We start from the raw sequence: 23,321 nt of genomic DNA, 5'->3' as shown, positions 1-23,321 counted from the left end.
CGAAAAAACGGTTTTTCAATATTGTCAGCTAGGATTGTATTCTTGCAGAAAAGTGAGTTCGAAAAAATGGACACGAACGTGTGTTTTCATTGTCGTCCATTTTTCGCTTATTTGTTTATGCAAACTTTGCATCATATTCAGTTTCTGCAGAAACGCGGGACTAGTGATGTACAACGAGCAAGTTTAGGTTGGTGAAAAATATAATGATTAAGAATAAACAAAAAACTTATAGCCCAAGACGACCAAACCAAGCGTATTGCTTTGTAAATCTAACATTAATATTGTTCATACTGGAATGCTTATCCGAATGTTCCTTTCCCATAATCTGATGTCGCCCGTGGCGTTGTTAATATATGTGTGAATACTTTGCTGAGAAGATAATTATTAAAAATGTGCCTAGTAAGCCGCAATTTCAGACACAATCCATTTATAATTAATTTCATTAGCTTCATTACATCAAGGCGGTAAGGTACAATATAATCCAACCACCTTGGCTTTAATCTCAGTTAGATTCTTCTTAGAGTGAGAGCAACACAATGACAACTGACTATGTGAATTTCACAACTTCGTCTCCGAGATACAAGTGCGTATTTAACCAAATATTAAAAATTTTGTATAGTTTTGAGCCCCTCTCTAAAGTTATATATCAGACCATAAAGTACTTATTGTCAAGATGTATACCTAAGTAATTTAAACGGGGAGATCTACATAGGCTATACAGAGTTTAAATCAGTGATCAATCAGATGTCCTTAAAGCGTTTACAAGAGGTCAAGCTTTAGATGGTATGTTAGTAGTTTTTTCTTATAAAAACATTAACTATATATAGGTATATAGTAGCTATTACTAGTAGTAGCTAGTATATACACACTGTTCTGAAAGCAAATTTTACCACGTGCGCTTCAGTTTAAAATAGCAGGGTGTCCTCAATTGCGTACTTTGGGGCAGCTAAATGGGTTTGCGGAAACAAAAAGAATAACAAAACAAAATCACTGGTTTAAACAGCATGGCAATAAGATATTGACTTAGAAACATGATAAAGCACCATCTATGCCATAAAAATGATATTATTTGTTGGAATATTTTATAACCAGGTATTCACCATCTTTTTACCCTCATGAAGCTTTAGGAGTTTCCATTGTGTTACATGCGTTGGACATATTCGGATTCGTCGCAAACACCGTAACGATTGCTGTCATTTATCGCTCTCCTAGTCTAAAGTATGCATTACTGTAACAAATGTAGCCAAGTAAACACAGACTAATTATTTCTAAAATTAGCAGTGCTGACACTTTTTTAAAACACAGGTCTATCTTTAACTACATCATTTTGAGCCTGAGTGCGTCAGACCTGATCTCTGCGATTACTGATCCACTCTACGTATATCGAAGAACCACCGCCAACTGGATATTGTCGAATTTCATGTGCAAAGTATATTGATTTTACGAACGGATTTTAACTTAAATCTGCAAGTGTACCATTTACTTTGGTTTTTAAACGTATATATTTGCTAAAATTATCGACAATTAAAATATCAAATAATAGGCCTAATCTGGAATCTAAGAACGTAGCTTTTGTAACTGAAATACTGCATTGCTTCTGTCGCCTACACAACGTGGCCTTAAATTTGTCACAGCTTCAAAGAGCCACTGAAAATGGGCCATCGGTGGCTACGTCGCTTCACATTGTCTTTTTGTCTCTCTTCCGCTTCATATCAATTCAGTTTCCTCATCAGTTTCGGAAAGTAACGATAAAGCAGACAAAGGTGCTTAAACAAAACATTTAAGTTTCAACTTCGTGACAGATGTTTTATTTCTTTAAATGTTCTAAACCCAAAGACTTTTTATAAAAAAGGTTGTCATTCTCATTTTGTGGCTGATTGCTATCTGCGGTGGAAGTCTACCTTTTCTCATCTGGGCAAAAGTAAAAACTTTAAGCACAAATAGACGGATATGTCACCTCTCGAATAGGTGTGCAAAATACGCTATGGACAACATTTTACTTTAAACGCTACAGTTAAGTCATCATTTTGCTATAATTTATAATTAAATAATGATAAGATGAATGAACAGACAATAAGGCAGATTCGTTATATAAAAATTTGAAGCGATTTCGATGTGAAGACTTTTAAAATGGGAATATAAGATTTCGTTGATAAGATCTAAGTTTTTGACATGTTGTGCAGCTACGGTGGATTCCAGTTGTACACTTCAGTTGGCTATTTGGTTTTCTATCACATACCATTGATATTGGTATTCCTGTTCTCAGTCGGTATAGCGGCTTCACTTTTACACCGTAGAAAACAACGAACCAAAAGTAGGCTATAAAGAAAAAAACTCTTAAACGTTAATATACCCTTCTATACTTGCGTTGTTACGACAGCAGCAGTCAAAAATAAAGTAGTTCATGCGAAATTTTCGATTTTCTACTTACACAGCTCGAATGACTTCATTGCGAGTCCGAGTTCAAATAAAGAACGATCCTAAAGAAAGCAGACAAAGAAAAGAACGTTTTGCCATCATGCAAACCTTCTTGATTGTGGGATCCTTTGCATTCGGTTATCTTCCGAACACAGGTAAGACTAAACTTTATAAACTACTCTACGAGAAATCGCTCTTTTATTATTCATTGAAAATCTCTTCCGTGTATAGCTTACTACATGTATTTGGCTTACGGGCCAAGTCATGGGGATCCAAGGTTCAGTTACAGAAGGTTGTGGTGGTTTGCAATGTCAGCACGGATATGCTTGCGACTGAGCGAATGCATGAATCCGATCTTTTACAACATTGCTTCAAGGTAAAGTCTACTTTCAACTCTTGGCTTGTCAGCACACTGTTTACTGAAAATAGTCGTATTGGAAGGGTTCTGTTATACAGCTGTAAGCAGTATTTTGCTCTTATTCATATTTTGGTAAATTATACGTCCAACTTATAATAGTCAGGTCACTGTTAAATGTGGTCTATTAATATAGCCTATGCACTATGGCTATAATAGATTATTAAGCTGTTTATAGTGTTTCGGAAAATATCATACGTGGTCGGTCGAAATGTCCTCAATTTTGGTTTACAGTATTTGACGAGATACGACGAAAAAAAATCAAATAAAAGATATATTTGACAATCGGACCTGCCCAAACCGTACGTAGCTCGGTAATCGGGGTAAGAGCGATGAGGAATCGTTGCCCAATTTAAGCCGTGCAAAAGACTTCCTCAGATCGAGGATTATCATAGCAAACAGATTTCAGATCAGCAATTTTGTTTATTAAGATATTTTACTTTAAAAGACGACAAAATTGATCCACTGTGGACCGGCACCGATACACAGTGAATATGGCACGAGTACACATAGTGAATCAAATTCGGAATCAGCGTATTGGTTGTCATTGTTGTCTGAAAATGAAAGATATTTTTAGTCTTGCGAATAAGCAGTGAGCTGTATATATTTGGGAGGATTATTGTTAAGACGTTAGTAAATAAATAAATAAACATTAAATAATTTTATTTACAAGAAACAATGCACATCGCATTGCATGATGCAGCAAAAATAAATAACGAAATGAAATAAACAGAGAAGGTTATTTATCAGAGAAACATAGAAAATAAACAAATGTAAAGTTTTGGAAGAAGTGTTTATTTCTGTCTTTTCTTTCTCGTCTACCATTTATCCTATGGAAATAAAACTTTTAAATCATCACGTTACAGCGATTACCACCAATTTTTATTGATCTTTTTTATTTTAGACCATTTGGTTTATTGTATTCGGTGATTCACTGTAGGTTACCCCGATCTCCATAAATCTAGCACTTGTTAAGGCTATTGGGCCAAATGGAATTTAACTGTTTGTGTATCGCTTTTAATTTAACTTTCTGTGTCAACGAACGAATGCCGCTTTTCTGGAAAATAATTACTTCATCTAAATGTAGGCTTGTAGTAAAAAGCAATTTAAACTAAACTTATAACATTTCAATCAACACCTTGCTATTTTCATAAGCATGTTTTTTCAGCAAAATGCGAAAGGAGACAATACTATTTTTGCGAGGCGTTATCAACCGCCTTCCGTTTATTGGTGGTCGCTGCATTTCTGAGAAGCCTCATGCCGAAAAGTCTACCGTAAGACGTTCAAATACAACTGCGATTTCCACAATAACTACAAAGATTTAGTAGTAGACTGGTGAAACGTTCTGTGTTCATGTGAAGTAGTGTTTAGCTGAATTTATTATTTGTAAAATTGTAAATCACACTGCATATTTTCCAAATGACAACGAAGTACAACAAAGTATTGAGAAGTACAACAAAAATTACCACTATAGTTAGCCTTCTTACATCGTCATTCACTTTGAGTCATTTCTGCTTTAAATCTTATTAATCGAAATAGATATATAGCTTATAATTATAATTATACAACTACCAGAACTTGTAATAGGCTATTTTTTATGTCGTGCCGTAGTTATAATGTTGAGCACATTTGCACTGTTGTAACTGAAGCGTATCGTATCATAACCCTTTCGTTATTTAATTACTGTTGCGTGTCGTATCGCCCCAAACTACCTGAAGGAGAGGAACAAAATATTCATTGAAAATTAAGTTGGCCACTATAGGGCCAAGTAACTTGAACGCATTTGCAAACGTTTTGACTCAAGTTATAGCATAGCTTATAAAGTACTCAAGCAAAGCGACGATTGCTAGTTTCTTGACTCAAGTCTATTTGTTTTGGAATAATCTTACCGCGGTTCTTGCTCTTAAAAAAATAACACTTTGCTCCGAAAATGCCAGCCGTGATACCTACAGCTACAGCACAACAAAACAAACCCTCCAGCATGAAATCAATCCAAAAGAAATGAAGATAAAAAGCCTCTTACAACTTTTTTTGTTGGCAAACTTATTTTCCTGTGTTGTTTTGTTTACCTTGTTGGTCAGTAGATTTATTTGTTAATTTGTCTTTAGCCGACGAGGTAAAAAGTAAACTTGTCGTGACAAACAGGAGTTTATTGCATACACTGCGTTGGATTGAAATGAATTATAAAGGGAGAACTTTGAAGATAAAGTAAACGTAAATTACTAAATGATAGATTGGGATTAAGCTCCGCCACTACCTCTTCCTGGGAGTAGACCTACACATAGTAGCTTATACCGCTGTGTAAGAACTGAAAACGTTCAAAAATCACAGACAAATAAACCACCTTGTTGTACTGCAATTTGAGTACGCTTTAGATTTGTGATTTCAATTTCAACAACATTGCTCATAAAGTGAAGCACCTACAACCCCACAAAGATTATCACCAGTGTAACATTCGACCAATTCGACGACAGATGACGCGCAGTGAACACGGACACAAGCAAATTGCAGCAAGCCGCGTGGCCGGTTAGCTCAGTTGGTTAGAGCAGTGGTCCCCAACCCCCGGTCCGCGGACCAGTACCGGTCCGTAGGTCAGTTGGTACCGGTCCGCACAGGGTACTGTTAATTAGTGTGGGAACCCCTTTTGTTGCGTAGGCACGCTTGAGTTCTCGAAATCGATTGTCTGGAGAGGCCATTTTATCGCATAATAACCTTATTTTATAACATCACAAGCCCTTGTTATGCTAAAATGATTTAACGATGACGATTTAACGATAAAATATATCGTTAAATTTAAACAATTTAACGATAGATAACGATTTAACGATAAAATCATTGATTTAACGATGGATTGAAAATTTTGCAAATTTAAATCACTTGATATTCGTTTTAATTCAATTTCAATTTCATTTTGAATGCATGTTCAAATACAAGAAAATTAAAAAAAATCTGCGTCTCCCCCACCCTTTTAGTGGGTCGCGGTAGAATTATCAAACGTAGACCGGTCCGCGGAGACAAAAAGGTTGGGGACCACTGGGTTAGAGCGTCGTGCTAATAACGCGAATGTCGCGGGTTCGATCCCCGTACTGGCCAGGATCTGCCTCGATAGCTCAGTTGGGAGAGCGTTAGACTGAAGATCTAAAGGTCCCTGGTTCAATCCCGGGTCGGGGCAAATTTTACTGTAATATTAATAAAATATTTCCGCTTTTGTTTGCTTTTTCAAGCTTGATATTGCTTTCTTATGTTTGATCATGGTTTGATTTAGCTTTCTTTCGTTTTTATACCGAAAAACGGAAGACACTGCGAAAAATTAATAGTTATACAGCCTTTATCTATCTCTAATTTAAATAACTATAAATTGATAAGAACATGACTTCTAACAGTAATCATGCATTACTTTAGCTTAGCGAAAAATACAGTTTTCATGACTCGATTTGGCAAAATAGATTGTTCCACATGAATGGGCTGCGACTGCTTAGCGACTATTACTACAGGCGGCCTTCCTGTGTCACGCCAAAGTTTATTCACTTCGAAAGATAGGAATTAACAAAGAGTAAAAGTGAATGTAAAAAGATTTCCTTAACCGAAAATATGGTTTTGATACCTCCCTATTACGGTGGTATTTTTAATTTACTTTGCCACTCACCTGACTAGAAATTGTACAGTAATTTTGAAAAAGTACCACGTATCGGTGTTTAGATTGTAATCAGGAATCATGCAGCTAGGCGTGCGGAATGCATTAACACAAATTTATGCGTGATGGCGTTCACTGAATCCTCATTATTTAGTTTACTCTAATATGAATTGGCTTACAAACAACAAACTTTGCTTTGGTTATTCTGAATTGGCGTTTGCGTTTTGTCTTGGCAATAGGCTATGAGATGATAAAATTTTGACAACCAGAAAATTGTTGCATGATTGCAGAATATGGTCATTTTCAACAGGATCTTGCGTGCGCCAAGCAACCAAAAATGAAAAGTGCGGGCGTACAAAAATATTTGGATGCACTTAAAGTGCGCAATTACGTAGTATGTGCACAGCTCGGCAGTTTGACTAGCCTAATTTCATTTACGAAGTGACTAGGCTATTTTACTGGCATCGGTTACCGATATTGTTGAATCACAATTCCAAAATCCGGGAAACTTCAAGTTTTCACTGACAGGTTCATGATTCGAATAAAACGAGGGAAGAAAGCAATGCAATGGCGTACAGGCCTAGTTGTACCAATTTCACTTTGTAACGATATCACTGGTAACCGTATAGTAGAGGTCTCGGGTCCAAATCTTACTAATTTTTGCCTTTTTTTTGTCCAAATCATTTTTGATGTAATTTAATCTTGAAAAGTGAGAGTTTGGGTCAGAGGGAATTAGTTTTAGGTTAAATTACACTTTGGATAAATTAGGAAGTAAGTTTAAGTTGAAAATTAACATACGTTTCAATTAGCCTAATTTTCGTTGGCCGTATTCATTTTTCATACTTTGCACGCATATGCTGTATTACATAACCATAACGAATGACGTAACAAGCAATAACGAGCATGTTAACATCTTTTTCAAAAAAACCTTGCTTTTCAGCAAAATGCGAAAGGAGACAAGAATATTTTTGGGAAGCGTCTTTACCCGTCTTCCCTTTGTTAGAAGCCGCTGCACAACTGCGCAACCCGTTACTGCAGCAACGACAATTACCGCTCTTACAGGGTGGACAACTGCGATACATGCTGCAAGTGCAAAACTTGCCATATACAAAATGTGTTGTGTTGTGTTTATGCAACGTATATAGGGCCTACTGTCCTATATTTTGTGGGTGAAACAGTGTGTTGGATATACTGTTGTGCGGCAAGCCAACAATTCGTTAAAGAGTTGACTCTGCAGCATATAACCTTGAAGTATATTGATGTAGGAAAATAGTTGAACTTCATTAAGTTTGACATTTCGAAAAAAAATCAACTTTGTTATTTTTTGCCTACAGTTGTTGCTTTTTGGCGGTTTTGCAACATTGTGGTGGGTACTTGTGTGTTGCAAATAACTGAACAACAAACTTATAAGCGCTAAATTGTTTTGGACAAGCAGCGAGAAAGTATATGGGTTTATAAGCCTAATGTTTTCCGGAAAGCACATTTTCATGTTTAGAAATATTCGTTTTAATTGGGTATATCAAATTTATGTTAGTGCTGTGGCTGGTATGATAGTCGAAAAAACTGTTTTTCAATATTGTTAGCTAGGATTGTATTCTTGCAGAAAAATGACTTCAACAAAATGGACACGAATGTGTGTTTTCATTGTCATCCATTTTTCGCTTTTTTTTGCCAGCTTTGCATCATATTCATTTTCTGCAGAAACGCGGGACTAGTGATGTACAACGAGCAAGTTTAGGTTGGTGAAAAATATAATGATTAAGAATAAACAAAAAACTTATAGCCCAAGACGACCAAACCAAGCGTATATTGCTTTGTAAATCTAACATTAATATTGTTTCATACTGGAATGCTTATCCGAATGTTCCTTTCCCATAATCTGATGTCGCCCGTGGCGTTGTTAATATATGTGTGAATACTTTGCTGAGAAGATGATTATTAAAAATATGCCTAGTAAGCCGATATTTTAGACACAATCCATTTATAATTAATTTCATTAGCTTCATTACATCAAGGCGGTAAGGTACAATATAATCCAACCACCTTGGCTTTAATCTCAGTTAGATTCTTCTTAGAGTGAGAGCAACACAATGACAACTGACTTTGTGAATTTCACAACTTCGTCTCCGAGATACAAGTGCGTATTTAATCAAATATTAAAAATTTTGTATAGTTTTGAGCCCCTCTCTAAAGTTATATATCAGACCATAAAGTACTTATTGTCAAGATGTATACCTAAATAATTTAAACAGGGAGATCTACATAGGCTATACAGAGTTTAAATCAGGGGTCAATCAGATGTCCTTAAAGCGTTTACAAGAGGTCAAGCTTTAGATGGTACGTTAGTTTTTTTTTCTTTTGAAAAAATTAACTGATAAGTATATAGTAGCTTGTACTAGTAGGAGCTAGTATATATACACTGTTCTGAAAGCCAATTTTACCACGTGCGCTTCAGTTTAAAATAGCAGGGTGTCCTCAATTGCGTACTTTGGGGCAGCTGAATGGGTTTGCGGAAACAAAAAGAATAACAAAACAAAATCACTGGTTTAAACAGCATGGCAATAAGATATTGACTTAGAAACATGATAAAGCACCATCTATGCCATAAAAATGATATTCTTTGTTGGAACATTCTATATCCAGGTATTCACCATCTTTTTACCCTCATGAAGCTTTAGGAGTTTCCATTGTGTTACATGCGTTGGACATATTCGGATTCGTGGCAAACAGCGTAACGATTGCTGTCATTTATCGCTCTCCTAGTCTAAAGTATGCATTACTGTAACAAATGTAGCCAAATAAACACCGACTGATGATTTCTAAAATTAGCAGTGCTGACACTTTTCTAAAACACAGGTCTATCTTTAACTACATCATTTTGAGCCTGAGTGCGTCAGACCTGATCTCTGCGATTACTGATCCACTCTACGTATATCGAAGAACCACCGCCAACTGGATATTGTCGAATTTCATGTGCAAAGTATATTGATTTTACGAACGGATTTTAACTGAAATCTGCAAGTGTACCATATACTTTGGTTTTTAAACGTATATATTTGCTAAAATTATCGACAATTAAAATATCAAATAATATAGGCCTAATCTGGAATCTAAGACCGAAGCTTTTGTAACTGAAATACTGCATTGCTTCTGTCGCCTACACAACGTGGCCTTAAATTTGTCACAGCTTCAAAGTGCCGGTGAAAATGGACCATCGGTTGCTACGTCACTTCACATTGTCTTTTTGTCTCTCTTCCGCTTCATATCAATTCAGTTTCCTCATCAGTTTCGGAAAGTAACGATAAAGCAGACAAAGGTGCTTAAACAAAACATTTAAGTTTCAACTTTGTGACAGATGTTTTATTTCTTTAAAATGTTCTAAATCCAAAAACTTTTTATAAAAAAGGTTGTCATTCTCACTTTGTGGCTGATTGCTTTCTGTGGTGGAAGCCTTCCTTTTATCGTCTGGGCAAACGTAAAAACTCTTAGCACAAATCGGCGGATATGCCATCTCTCGAGAAGGTGTGCAAAATACGCTATGGACAACATTTTACTTTATACGCTACAGTTAAGTCATCATTTTGCTATAATTAATGATTAAACAATGATAAAATGAATGAACAGACAATAAGGCAGATTCGTTATATAGAAATTTGAAGCGATTTCGATCTGAAAAATTTAAAATGAGAATATAAGATTTCGTTGATATAAGATCTAAGTTTTTGACATGATGTGCAGCTACGGTCGATTCCAGTTGTACACTTCAGTTGGCTATTTGGTTTTCTATCACATACCATTGATATTGGTATTCCTGTGCTCAGTCGGTATAGCGGCTTCACTTTTACATCGTAGAAAACAACGAACCAAAAGTAGGCTATAAAGAAAAAAGTCTTAACGTTAATATACCTTTCTATACTTGCGTTGTTACGACAGCAGCAGTCAAAAATAAAGCAGTTCATGCGAAATGTTCGATTTTCTACTTACACAGCTCGAATGACTTCATTGCGAGTCCGAGTTCAAATAAAGGACGATCCTAAAGAAAGCAGACAAAGAAAAGAACGTTTTGCCATCATGCAAACCTTCTTGATTGTGGGATCCTTTGCATTCGGTTATCTTCCGAACACAGGTAAGACTAAACTTTATAAACTACTCTACGAGAAATCGCTCTTTCATTATTTATTCAAAATCTCTTCCGTGTATAGCTTACTACATGTATTTGGCTTATGGGCCAAGTCATGGGGATCCAAGGTTAAGTTACAGAAGGTTGTGGTGGTTTGCAATGTCAGCACGGATATGCTTGCGACTGAGCGAATGTATGAATCCGATCTTTTACAACATTGCTTCAAGGTAAAATCTACTTTCAACTCTTTGCTTGTCAGCAGATTTAATTACTGTAAATAGTCGTATTGGAAGGGTTCTGTTATACAGCTGTAAGCAGTATTTTGCTCTTATTCATATTTTGGTAAATTATACGTTCAACTTATAATAGTCAGTTCACTGTTAAATGTGGTCTGTTATTATAGCCTATGCTCTATGGCTATAATAGATTATTAAGCTGTTTATGGTGCTTCGGCAAAAATCATACGTGGTCGGTCGAACTGTCCTCAATTTTGGTTTACAGTATTTGACGAGATACTTTGGTTGAACGTTAATCTCCTTTAAATGTTATCATGGTGTATTCATAACTTTCATCACCCAATCATAAGTTAAACGTTATTAGTGTCGTATAGGCCTACTTATAAGGAAAATGGAGCCATCTGCTAGTTTCGCTTAAATCATTTCCGTTACTATTGCTTTATCTTGCGGGTTCTGAAAGGAGGCAGACCCGATATAACTAGCATGCATACATGCTCAGAAAATCCAGAAATAAATAGCATATTATGCTCAACATAAAGCGGCAGCGTACTTAAGGCGAGGTCTGCTTAGGTGTTGTGAATGTGGGGGCGCTAAGAATACCTTTTTGGACCGTATCGAGGCCACTGCGTCACAGAACTTCGGCTCGGTAGCCGAGTGGTTTGAGCGCTGGCTTCGCAACAATGCGGATGGTGTTCTGTGTTCGGTACCCAGTTGCGCTACTGTTGTAATTACCTCGGGAAAGGCATTGACAACACTTGCTTCTGTTCAGTGGACCTGGTGATCAGCTCTAAATTCGGGCTATACCATTGAAAAAAAAAATCAAATAAAAATTAAATTTGACAATCGGACCTGCCCAAACCCCAAACCATAGCTCGGTAATCGGGGTAAGAGCGATGAGGAACCGTTGCCCAATTTAAGCCGTGCAAAACACTTTCTCAGATCGAGGATTATCATAGCAAACAGATTTCAGATCAGCGATTTTGTTTATTAAGATATTTTACTTTAAAAGACGACAAAATTGATCCACTGTGGACCGGCACCGATACACAGTGAATATGGCACGAGTACACGTAGTGAATCAAATTCGGAATCAGCGTATTGGATGTCATTGTTGTCTGAAAATGAAAGATATTTTTAGTTTTGCGAATAAGCAGTGAGCTGTATATATTTGGGAGCATTATTGTTAAGACGTTAGTAAATAAATAAATAAATAAACATTAAATAGTTTTATTTACAAGAAACAATGCACATCGCATTGCATGATGCAGCAAAAATAAATAACGAAATGAAATAAACAGACAAGGTTATTTATCAGAGAAACATAGAAAATAAACAAATGTAAAGTTTTGGAAGAAGTGTTTATTTCTGTCTTTTCTTTCTCGTCTACCATTTATCCTATGGAAATAAAACTTTTAATTCACCACGTTACAGCGATTACCACCAATTTTCATTGATTTTTTTATGTTATTTTAGACAATTTGGTTTATTGTGTTTGGTGATTCACTGTAGGTTACCCCGGTCTCCATAAATCTAGCACTTGTTTAAGGCTATTGGGCCAAATGGAATTTAACTGTTTGTGTATCGCTTTTAATTTAACTTTCTGTGTCAATGAACGAATGCAGCTTTTCTGGAAAATAATTACTTCATCTAAATGTAGGCTTGTAGTAAAAAGCAATTTAAACTAAACTTATAACATTTCAATCAACACCTTGCTATTTTCATAAGCATGTTTTTTCAGCAAAATGCGAAAGGAGACAATACTATTTTTGCGAGGCGTTATCAACCGCCTTCCGTTTATTGGTGGTCGCTGCACTTCTGAGAAGCCTCATGCCGAAAAGTCTACCGTAAGACGTTCAAATACAACTGCGATTTCCACAATAACTACAAAGATTTAGTAGTAGACTGGTGAAACGTTCTGTGTTCATGTGAAGTAGTGTTTAGCTGAATTTATTATTTGTAAAATTGTAAATCACACTGCATATTTTCCAAATGACAACGAAGTACAACAAAGTATTGAGCAGTACAACAAAAATTACCACTATAGTTAGCCTTCGTACATCGTCATTCACTTTGAGTCATTTTTGCTTTAAATCTTATTAATCGAAATAGATATATAGCTTATAATTATAATTATACAACTACCAGAACTTGTAATAGGCTATTTTTTATGTCGTGCCGTAGTTATAATGTTGAGCACATTTGCACTGTTGTAACTGAAGCGTATCGTATCATAACCCTTTTGTTATTTAATTGCTGTTGTTTGTCGTATCGCCCCAAACTACCTGAAGGAGAGGAACAAAATATTCATTGAAAATTAAGTTGGCCACTATAAGGCCAAGAAACTTGAACGCATTTGCAAACGTTTTGAAACAAGTTATAGCATAGCTTATAAAGTACTCAAGCAAAGTGACGATTGCTAGTTTCTTGACTCAAGTCTATTTGTTTTGGAATAATCAGACCGTGGTTCTTGCTCTTAAAAAAATAACACTTAGCTCTGAAAATGCCAGCCGTGATACCTACAGCTACAGCACAACAATACAAACCCTCCAGCATGAAATCAATCCAAAAGAAATGAACATTAAAAACCTCTTACAACTTATTTTTGTTAGGAAACTTATTTTCTTGTGTTGTTTTGTTTACCTTGTTGGTCAGTAGATTTTTTTTTTAATTCGTCTTTAGCCGACGAGGTAAAAAGTAAACTTGTCGTGACAAACAGGAGATTTTACATGCACTGCGTTGGATTGAAATGAATTATAAAGGGAGAACTTTGAAGATAAAGTAAACGTAAATTACTAAATGATAGATTTGGATTAAACTCCGCCACCACTTTTTCGTGGGAGTAGACCTACACATAGTAGCTTATCCCGCTGTCTAAGAACTGAAAACTTTCAAAAATCACAGACAAATAAACAACCTTGTTGTACTGCAATTTGAGTACGCTTTAGATTTGTGATTTCAATTTCAACAACATTGCTCATAAAGTGAAGCACCTACAACCCCACAAAGATTATCACCAGTGTAACATTCGACCAATTCGACTACAGATGACGCCCAGTGAACACGAACGCAAGCAAATTGTAGCAGGCCGCGTGGCCGGTTAGCTCAGTTGGTTAGAGCGTCGTGCTAATAACGCGAATGTCGCGGGTTCGATCCCCGTACTGGCCAGGATCTGCCTCGATAGCTCAGTTGGGAGAGCGTTAGACTGAAGATCTAAAAGTCCCTGGTTCAATCCCGGGTCGGGGCAAATTTTACTGTAATATTAATAAAATATTTCCGCTTTTGTTTGCTTTTTCAAGCTTGATATTGCTTTCTAATGTTTGATCATGGTTTGATTTAGCTTACGTTCGTTTTTATCCCGAAAAACGAAAGACACTGCGAAAAATTAATAGTTATACAGCCTTTATCTATCTCTAATTTAAATAACTATAAATTGATAAGAACATGACTTCCAACATAAATCATGCATTACTTTAGCTTAGCGGAAAATACAATTTTCATGACTCGATTTGGGAAAATAGATTGTTCCACATGAATGGGCTGCGACTGCTTTGCGACTATTACTACAGGCGGCCTTCCTGTGTCACGCCAAATTTTATTCTCTTCCAAAGATAGGAATTAACAAAGAGTAAAAGTGAATGTAAAAAGATTTCCTTAACCGAAAATATGGTTTTGATACCTCCCTATTACGGTGGTATTTTTAATTTACTTTGCCATTCACCTGACTAGAAATTGTACAGTAATTTTGAAAAAGTACCACGTATCGGTATTTAGATTGTAATCAGGAATCATGCAGCTAGGCGTGCGGAATGCATTAACACAAATTTACGCGTGATGGCGTTCACTGAATCCTCATTATTTAGTTTACTCTAATATGAATTGGCTTACAAACAACAAACTTTGCTTTGGTTATTCTGAATTGGCGTTTGCATTTTGTCTTGGCAATAGGCTATGAGATGATAAAATTTTGACAACCAGAAAATTGTTGCAGGATTGCAGAATATGGTCATTTTCAACAGGATCTTGCGTGCGCCAAGCAACCAAAAATGAAAAGTGCGGGCGTACAAAAATATTTGGATGAACTTAAAGTGCGCAATTAGGCCTACGTAGTAATGTTCACAGTTCAGCAGTTTGAGTAGCCGAATTTAATTTAGGAAGTGACTAGGCCTAGGCTATTTTACTGGCATCGGTTACCGATATTGTTGAATCACAATTCCAAAATTCGGGGAACTTCAAATTTTCACTGACAGGTTCATGATTCGATTAAAACGAGGGAAGAAAGCAATGCAATGGCGTATAGGCCTAGTTGTACCAGTTTCACTTTGTACCGATATCACTGGTAACCATATAGTAGAGGTCTCGGGTCCAAATCTTACTACTTTTTGACTTTTTTTGTCCAAATCATTTCTGATGTAGGCCTAATTTAATCTTAAAAAGTGAGAGTTTGGGTCAGAGGGGATTAATTTTAGGTTAAATTACATTTTGGATAAATTAGGAGGTAAGTTTAAGTTGAAAATTAGTATACGTTTCAATTAGCCTAATTTTCGTTGGCCGTATTCATTTTTCATACTTTGCACGCATATGCTGTAATACATAACCATAACGAATGACGTAACAAGCAATAACGAACATGTTAACATCTTTTTCAAAAAAACTTTGCTTTTCAGCAAAATGCAAAAGGAGACAAGAATATTTTTGGGAAGCGTCTTTACCCGTCTTCCCTTTGTTAGAAGCTGCCGCTGCACAAATGCGCAACCCGTTACTGCACCTACTACTACTATTACCGCTCTTACAGGGCGGACAACTGCGATACATGCTGCAAGTGCAAAACTTTAAGGCTGCCATATACAAAATGTGTTGTGTTTATGCAATGTATATACTGCACTATATTTTGTGGGTGAAACAGTGTGTAGGATATACTGTTGTGCGGCAAAGCCAACAATTTAATTAGGAGTTGACTTTGCAACATATAATATTGAAGTATATTGATGTAGAAAAATAGCTAAACCTCATTAAGTTTGACATTTCGAAAAGAAATCAATTTTGTTATCTTTTTGCCCTCAGTTGTTGCTGTTTGGCGGTTTTGCAACATTGTGGTGCGTACTTGTGTGTTGCAAATAACTGAACAACAAACTTATAAGCGCTACATTGTTTTGGACAAGCAGCGAGAAAGTATATGGGTTTATAAGCCTAATGTTTTCCGGAAAGCACATTTTCATATTTAGAAATATTCCACATGACAAAATCGTTTTAATTGGGTATGTCAAATTTACGTGAGTGCTGTGGCTGGTATGATAGCCGAAAAAACTGTTTTTCAATATTGTTGTCGGCTAGGATTGTATTCTTGCAGAAAAGTGAGTTCGAAAAAATGGACACGAATGTGTGTTTTCATTGTCATCCATTTTTCGCTTATTTGTTTATGCAAACTTTGCATCATATTCATTTTCTGCAGAAACGCGAGACTAGTGATGTACAACGAACAAGTTTAGGTTGGTGAAAAATATAATGATTAAGAATAAACAAAAAACTTATAGCTCAAGACGACCAAACCAAGCGTATTGCTTTGTAAATCTAACATTAATATTGTTTCATACTGGAATGCTTATCCGGATGTTCCTTTCCCATAACCTGATGTCGCCCGTGGCGTTGTTAATATATGTGTGAATACTTTGCTGAGAAGATGATTATTAAAAATATCTCTAGTAAGCCGCAATTTCAGACACAATCCATTTATAATTAATTTCATTAGCTTCATTACATCAAGGCGGTAAGGTACAATATAATCCAACCACCTTGGCTTTAATCTCAGTTAGATTCTTCTTAGAGTGAGAGCAACACAATGACAACTGACTATGTGAATTTCACAACTTCGTCTCCGAGATACAAGTGCGTATTTAACCAAGTATTAAAAATTTTGTATAGTTTTGAGCCCCTCTCTAAAGTTATACATCAGACCATAAAGTACTTATTGTCAAGATGTATACCTAAGTAATTTAAACGGGGAGATCTACATAGGCTATACAGAGTTTAAATCAGTGATCAATCAGATGTCCTTAAAGCGTTTACAAGAGGTCAAGCTTTAGATGGTATGTTAGTAGTTTTTTCTTATAAAAAAATTAACTGATAAGTATATAGTAGCTAGTACAGTACTAGTAGTAGCTAGCACAGTACTAGTAGTAGCTAGTAGGATATACACTGTTCTGAAAGCCAATTTTAACACGTGCGCTTCAGTTTAAAATAGCAGGGTGTCCTCAATTGCGTACTTTGGGGCAGCTGAATGGGTTTGCGGAAACAAAAAGAATAACAAAACAAAATCACTGGTTTAAACAGCATGGCAATAAGATATTGACTTAGAAACATGATAAAGCACCATCTATGCCATAAAAATGATATTCTTTGTTGGAACATTCTATATCCAGGTATTCACCATCTTTTTACCCTCATGAAGCTTTAGGAGTTTCCATTGTGTTACATGCGTTGGACATATTCGGATTCGTGGCAAACAGCGTAACGATTGCTGTCATTTATCGCTCTCCTAGTCTAAAGTATGCATTACTGTAACAAATGTAGCCAAATAAACACCGACTGATGATTTCTAAAATTAGCAGTGCTGACACTTTTCTAAAACACAGGTCTATCTTTAACTACATCATTTTGAGCCTGAGTGCGTCAGACCTGATCTCTGCGATTACTGATCCACTCTACGTATATCGAAGAACCACCGCCAACTGGATATTGTCGAATTTCATGTGCAAAGTATATTGATTTTACGAACGGATTTTAACTGAAATCTGCAAGTGTACCATATACTTTGGTTTTTAAACGTATATATTTGCTAAAATTATCGACAATTAAAATATCAAATAATATAGGCCTAATCTGGAATCTAAGACCGAAGCTTTTGTAACTGAAATACTGCATTGCTTCTGTCGCCTACACAACGTGGCCTTAAATTTGTCACAGCTTCAAAGTGCCGGTGAAAATGGACCATCGGTTGCTACGTCACTTCACATTGTCTTTTTGTCTCTCTTCCGCTTCATATCAATTCAGTTTCCTCATCAGTTTCGGAAAGTAACGATAAAGCAGACAAAGGTGCTTAAACAAAACATTTAAGTTTCAACTTTGTGACAGATGTTTTATTTCTTTAAAATGTTCTAAATCCAAAAACTTTTTATAAAAAAGGTTGTCATTCTCACTTTGTGGCTGATTGCTTTCTGTGGTGGAAGCCTTCCTTTTATCGTCTGGGCAAACGTAAAAACTCTTAGCACAAATCGGCGGATATGCCATCTCTCGAGAAGGTGTGCAAAATACGCTATGGACAACATTTTACTTTATACGCTACAGTTAAGTCATCATTTTGCTATAATTAATGATTAAACAATGATAAAATGAATGAACAGACAATAAGGCAGATTCGTTATATAGAAATTTGAAGCGATTTCGATCTGAAAAATTTAAAATGAGAATATAAGATTTCGTTGATATAAGATCTAAGTTTTTGACATGATGTGCAGCTACGGTCGATTCCAGTTGTACACTTCAGTTGGCTATTTGGTTTTCTATCACATACCATTGATATTGGTATTCCTGTGCTCAGTCGGTATAGCGGCTTCACTTTTACATCGTAGAAAACAACGAACCAAAAGTAGGCTATAAAGAAAAAAGTCTTAACGTTAATATACCTTTCTATACTTGCGTTGTTACGACAGCAGCAGTCAAAAATAAAGCAGTTCATGCGAAATGTTCGATTTTCTACTTACACAGCTCGAATGACTTCATTGCGAGTCCGAGTTCAAATAAAGGACGATCCTAAAGAAAGCAGACAAAGAAAAGAACGTTTTGCCATCATGCAAACCTTCTTGATTGTGGGATCCTTTGCATTCGGTTATCTTCCGAACACAGGTAAGACTAAACTTTATAAACTACTCTACGAGAAATCGCTCTTTCATTATTTATTCAAAATCTCTTCCGTGTATAGCTTACTACATGTATTTGGCTTATGGGCCAAGTCATGGGGATCCAAGGTTAAGTTACAGAAGGTTGTGGTGGTTTGCAATGTCAGCACGGATATGCTTGCGACTGAGCGAATGTATGAATCCGATCTTTTACAACATTGCTTCAAGGTAAAATCTACTTTCAACTCTTTGCTTGTCAGCAGATTTAATTACTGTAAATAGTCGTATTGGAAGGGTTCTGTTATACAGCTGTAAGCAGTATTTTGCTCTTATTCATATTTTGGTAAATTATACGTTCAACTTATAATAGTCAGTTCACTGTTAAATGTGGTCTGTTATTATAGCCTATGCTCTATGACTATAATAGATTATTAAGCTGTTTATGGTGCTTCGGCAAAAATCATACGTGGTCGGTCGAACTGTCCTCAATTTTGGTTTACAGTATTTGACGAGATACTTTGGTTGAACGTTAATCTCCTTTAAATGTTATCATGGTGTATTCATAACTTTCATCACCCAATCATAAGTTAAACGTTATTAGTGTCGTATAGGCCTACTTATAAGGAAAATGGAGCCATCTGCTAGTTTCGCTTAAATCATTTCCGTTACTATTGCTTTATCTTGCGGGTTCTGAAAGGAGGCAGACCCGATATAACTAGCATGCATACATGCTCAGAAAATCCAGAAATAAATAGCATATTATGCTCAACATAAAGCGGCAGCGTACTTAAGGCGAGGTCTGCTTAGGTGTTGTGAATGTGGGGGCGCTAAGAATACCTTTTTGGACCGTATCGAGGCCACTGCGTCACAGAACTTCGGCTCGGTAGCCGAGTGGTTTGAGCGCTGGCTTCGCAACAATGCGGATGGTGTTCTGTGTTCGGTACCCAGTTGCGCTACTGTTGTAATTACCTCGGGAAAGGCATTGACAACACTTGCTTCTGTTCAGTGGACCTGGTGATCAGCTCTAAATTCGGGCTATACCATTGAAAAAAAAAATCAAATAAAAATTAAATTTGACAATCGGACCTGCCCAAACCCCAAACCATAGCTCGGTAATCGGGGTAAGAGCGATGAGGAACCGTTGCCCAATTTAAGCCGTGCAAAACACTTTCTCAGATCGAGGATTATCATAGCAAACAGATTTCAGATCAGCGATTTTGTTTATTAAGATATTTTACTTTAAAAGACGACAAAATTGATCCACTGTGGACCGGCACCGATACACAGTGAATATGGCACGAGTACACGTAGTGAATCAAATTCGGAATCAGCGTATTGGATGTCATTGTTGTCTGAAAATGAAAGATATTTTTAGTTTTGCGAATAAGCAGTGAGCTGTATATATTTGGGAGCATTATTGTTAAGACGTTAGTAAATAAATAAATAAATAAACATTAAATAGTTTTATTTACAAGAAACAATGCACATCGCATTGCATGATGCAGCAAAAATAAATAACGAAATGAAATAAACAGACAAGGTTATTTATCAGAGAAACATAGAAAATAATCAAATGTAAAGTTTTGGAAGAAGTGTTTATTTCTGTCTTTTCTTTCTCGTCTACCATTTATCCTATGGAAATAAAACTTTTAATTCACCACGTTACAGCGATTACCACCAATTTTCATTGATTTTTTTATGTTATTTTAGACAATTTGGTTTATTGTGTTTGGTGATTCACTGTAGGTTACCCCGGTCTCCATAAATCTAGCACTTGTTTAAGGCTATTGGGCCAAATGGAATTTAACTGTTTGTGTATCGCTTTTAATTTAACTTTCTGTGTCAATGAACGAATGCAGCTTTTCTGGAAAATAATTACTTCATCTAAATGTAGGCTTGTAGTAAAAAGCAATTTAAACTAAACTTATAACATTTCAATCAACACCTTGCTATTTTCATAAGCATGTTTTTTCAGCAAAATGCGAAAGGAGACAATACTATTTTTGCGAGGCGTTATCAACCGCCTTCCGTTTATTGGTGGTCGCTGCACTTCTGAGAAGCCTCATGCCGAAAAGTCTACCGTAAGACGTTCAAATACAACTGCGATTTCCACAATAACTACAAAGATTTAGTAGTAGACTGGTGAAACGTTCTGTGTTCATGTGAAGTAGTGTTTAGCTGAATTTATTATTTGTAAAATTGTAAATCACACTGCATATTTTCCAAATGACAACGAAGTACAACAAAGTATTGAGCAGTACAACAAAAATTACCACTATAGTTAGCCTTCGTACATCGTCATTCACTTTGAGTCATTTTTGCTTTAAATCTTATTAATCGAAATAGATATATAGCTTATAATTATAATTATACAACTACCAGAACTTGTAATAGGCTATTTTTTATGTCGTGCCGTAGTTATAATGTTGAGCACATTTGCACTGTTGTAACTGAAGCGTATCGTATCATAACCCTTTTGTTATTTAATTGCTGTTGTTTGTCGTATCGCCCCAAACTACCTGAAGGAGAGGAACAAAATATTCATTGAAAATTAAGTTGGCCACTATAAGGCCAAGAAACTTGAACGCATTTGCAAACGTTTTGAAACAAGTTATAGCATAGCTTATAAAGTACTCAAGCAAAGTGACGATTGCTAGTTTCTTGACTCAAGTCTATTTGTTTTGGAATAATCAGACCGTGGTTCTTGCTCTTAAAAAAATAACACTTAGCTCTGAAAATGCCAGCCGTGATACCTACAGCTACAGCACAACAATACAAACCCTCCAGCATGAAATCAATCCAAAAGAAATGAACATTAAAAACCTCTTACAACTTATTTTTGTTAGGAAACTTATTTTCTTGTGTTGTTTTGTTTACCTTGTTGGTCAGTAGATTTTTTTTTTAATTCGTCTTTAGCCGACGAGGTAAAAAGTAAACTTGTCGTGACAAACAGGAGATTTTACATGCACTGCGTTGGATTGAAATGAATTATAAAGGGAGAACTTTGAAGATAAAGTAAACGTAAATTACTAAATGATAGATTTGGATTAAACTCCGCCACCACTTTTTCGTGGGAGTAGACCTACACATAGTAGCTTATCCCGCTGTCTAAGAACTGAAAACTTTCAAAAATCACAGACAAATAAACAACCTTGTTGTACTGCAATTTGAGTACGCTTTAGATTTGTGATTTCAATTTCAACAACATTGCTCATAAAGTGAAGCACCTACAACCCCACAAAGATTATCACCAGTGTAACATTCGACCAATTCGACTACAGATGACGCCCAGTGAACACGAACGCAAGCAAATTGTAGCAGGCCGCGTGGCCGGTTAGCTCAGTTGGTTAGAGCGTCGTGCTAATAACGCGAATGTCGCGGGTTCGATCCCCGTACTGGCCAGGATCTGCCTCGATAGCTCAGTTGGGAGAGCGTTAGACTGAAGATCTAAAGGTCCCTGGTTCAATCCCGGGTCGGGGCAAATTTTACTGTAATATTAATAAAATATTTCCGCTTTTGTTTGCTTTTTCAAGCTTGATATTGCTTTCTAATGTTTGATCATGGTTTGATTTAGCTTACGTTCGTTTTTATCCCGAAAAACGAAAGACACTGCGAAAAATTAATAGTTATACAGCCTTTATCTATCTCTAATTTAAATAACTATAAATTGATAAGAACATGACTTCCAACATAAATCATGCATTACTTTAGCTTAGCGGAAAATACAATTTTCATGACTCGATTTGGGAAAATAGATTGTTCCACATGAATGGGCTGCGACTGCTTTGCGACTATTACTACAGGCGGCCTTCCTGTGTCACGCCAAATTTTATTCTCTTCCAAAGATAGGAATTAACAAAGAGTAAAAGTGAATGTAAAAAGATTTCCTTAACCGAAAATATGGTTTTGATACCTCCCTATTACGGTGGTATTTTTAATTTACTTTGCCATTCACCTGACTAGAAATTGTACAGTAATTTTGAAAAAGTACCACGTATCGGTATTTAGATTGTAATCAGGAATCATGCAGCTAGGCGTGCGGAATGCATTAACACAAATTTACGCGTGATGGCGTTCACTGAATCCTCATTATTTAGTTTACTCTAATATGAATTGGCTTACAAACAACAAACTTTGCTTTGGTTATTCTGAATTGGCGTTTGCGTTTTGTCTTGGCAATAGGCTATGAGATGATAAAATTTTGACAACCAGAAAATTGTTGCAGGATTGCAGAATATGGTCATTTTCAACAGGATCTTGCGTGCGCCAAGCAACCAAAAATGAAAAGTGCGGGCGTACAAAAATATTTGGATGAACTTAAAGTGCGCAATTAGGCCTACGTAGTAATGTTCACAGTTCAGCAGTTTGAGTAGCCGAATTTAATTTAGGAAGTGACTAGGCCTAGGCTATTTTACTGGCATCGGTTACCGATATTGTTGAATCACAATTCCAAAATTCGGGGAACTTCAAATTTTCACTGACAGGTTCATGATTCGATTAAAACGAGGGAAGAAAGCAATGCAATGGCGTATAGGCCTAGTTGTACCAGTTTCACTTTGTACCGATATCACTGGTAACCATATAGTAGAGGTCTCGGGTCCAAATC

The 23,321-nt window shown here is 36.2% G+C and overlaps 5 protein-coding genes and 5 non-coding genes across 10 annotated transcripts; all 10 read left to right on the top strand.

The window, feature by feature from the left end:
• Positions 1–22: 22 nt before the first annotated feature.
• Positions 23–4,993, top strand: LOC143447201 (neuropeptide CCHamide-1 receptor-like). The gene is made up of 9 exons (XM_076947172.1): positions 23–583; positions 1,093–1,218; positions 1,306–1,429; positions 1,635–1,763; positions 1,853–1,968; positions 2,184–2,314; positions 2,436–2,573; positions 2,650–2,794; positions 4,002–4,993. The coding sequence occupies exons 1-9, from the start codon at positions 537–539 to the stop codon at positions 4,156–4,158; spliced, it is 1,113 nt and encodes a 370-aa protein (XP_076803287.1). The 5' UTR covers positions 23–536; the 3' UTR covers positions 4,159–4,993.
• A 939-nt stretch (positions 4,994–5,932) lies between these two features.
• Positions 5,933–6,005, top strand: Trnaf-gaa (transfer RNA phenylalanine (anticodon GAA)). The gene has a single exon. It is a non-coding gene; the product is annotated as a tRNA-Phe (tRNA).
• Positions 6,006–8,557: 2,552 nt separating this feature from the next.
• On the top strand, positions 8,558–9,463 carry LOC143444927 (C-C chemokine receptor type 2-like). Its single transcript, XM_076943719.1, has 3 exons — positions 8,558–8,604; positions 9,111–9,236; positions 9,324–9,463. Exons 1-3 carry the CDS (start codon positions 8,558–8,560, stop codon positions 9,454–9,456), a joined length of 306 nt encoding a protein of 101 aa, XP_076799834.1. The 3' UTR covers positions 9,457–9,463.
• A 761-nt stretch (positions 9,464–10,224) lies between these two features.
• LOC143447034 (uncharacterized) lies at positions 10,225–13,176 on the top strand. The gene is made up of 4 exons (XM_076946944.1): positions 10,225–10,336; positions 10,456–10,593; positions 10,670–10,814; positions 12,562–13,176. The coding sequence occupies exons 2-4, from the start codon at positions 10,461–10,463 to the stop codon at positions 12,716–12,718; spliced, it is 435 nt and encodes a 144-aa protein (XP_076803059.1). The 5' UTR covers positions 10,225–10,336; positions 10,456–10,460; the 3' UTR covers positions 12,719–13,176.
• A 738-nt stretch (positions 13,177–13,914) lies between these two features.
• Positions 13,915–13,988, top strand: Trnai-aau (transfer RNA isoleucine (anticodon AAU)). The gene has a single exon. It is a non-coding gene; the product is annotated as a tRNA-Ile (tRNA).
• A 6-nt stretch (positions 13,989–13,994) lies between these two features.
• On the top strand, positions 13,995–14,067 carry Trnaf-gaa (transfer RNA phenylalanine (anticodon GAA)). The gene has a single exon. It is a non-coding gene; the product is annotated as a tRNA-Phe (tRNA).
• Positions 14,068–16,585: 2,518 nt separating this feature from the next.
• Positions 16,586–17,592, top strand: LOC143447549 (C-C chemokine receptor type 2-like). Its single transcript, XM_076947747.1, has 3 exons — positions 16,586–16,706; positions 17,240–17,365; positions 17,453–17,592. The coding sequence occupies exons 1-3, from the start codon at positions 16,660–16,662 to the stop codon at positions 17,583–17,585; spliced, it is 306 nt and encodes a 101-aa protein (XP_076803862.1). The 5' UTR covers positions 16,586–16,659; the 3' UTR covers positions 17,586–17,592.
• A 761-nt stretch (positions 17,593–18,353) lies between these two features.
• LOC143447029 (uncharacterized) lies at positions 18,354–21,305 on the top strand. Its single transcript, XM_076946941.1, has 4 exons — positions 18,354–18,465; positions 18,585–18,722; positions 18,799–18,943; positions 20,691–21,305. The coding sequence occupies exons 2-4, from the start codon at positions 18,590–18,592 to the stop codon at positions 20,845–20,847; spliced, it is 435 nt and encodes a 144-aa protein (XP_076803056.1). The 5' UTR covers positions 18,354–18,465; positions 18,585–18,589; the 3' UTR covers positions 20,848–21,305.
• A 738-nt stretch (positions 21,306–22,043) lies between these two features.
• Positions 22,044–22,117, top strand: Trnai-aau (transfer RNA isoleucine (anticodon AAU)). Its single transcript has one exon. It is a non-coding gene; the product is annotated as a tRNA-Ile (tRNA).
• Positions 22,118–22,123: 6 nt separating this feature from the next.
• Positions 22,124–22,196, top strand: Trnaf-gaa (transfer RNA phenylalanine (anticodon GAA)). The gene has a single exon. It is a non-coding gene; the product is annotated as a tRNA-Phe (tRNA).
• The last annotated feature ends 1,125 nt before the right edge of the window (positions 22,197–23,321 follow it).

This window comes from Clavelina lepadiformis, chromosome 2 (genome assembly GCF_947623445.1).
Source record: "Clavelina lepadiformis chromosome 2, kaClaLepa1.1, whole genome shotgun sequence".
Taxonomy (NCBI): Eukaryota; Metazoa; Chordata; class Ascidiacea; order Aplousobranchia; family Clavelinidae; genus Clavelina; species Clavelina lepadiformis.
This window is presented reverse-complemented; position numbering and strand designations above follow the sequence as displayed.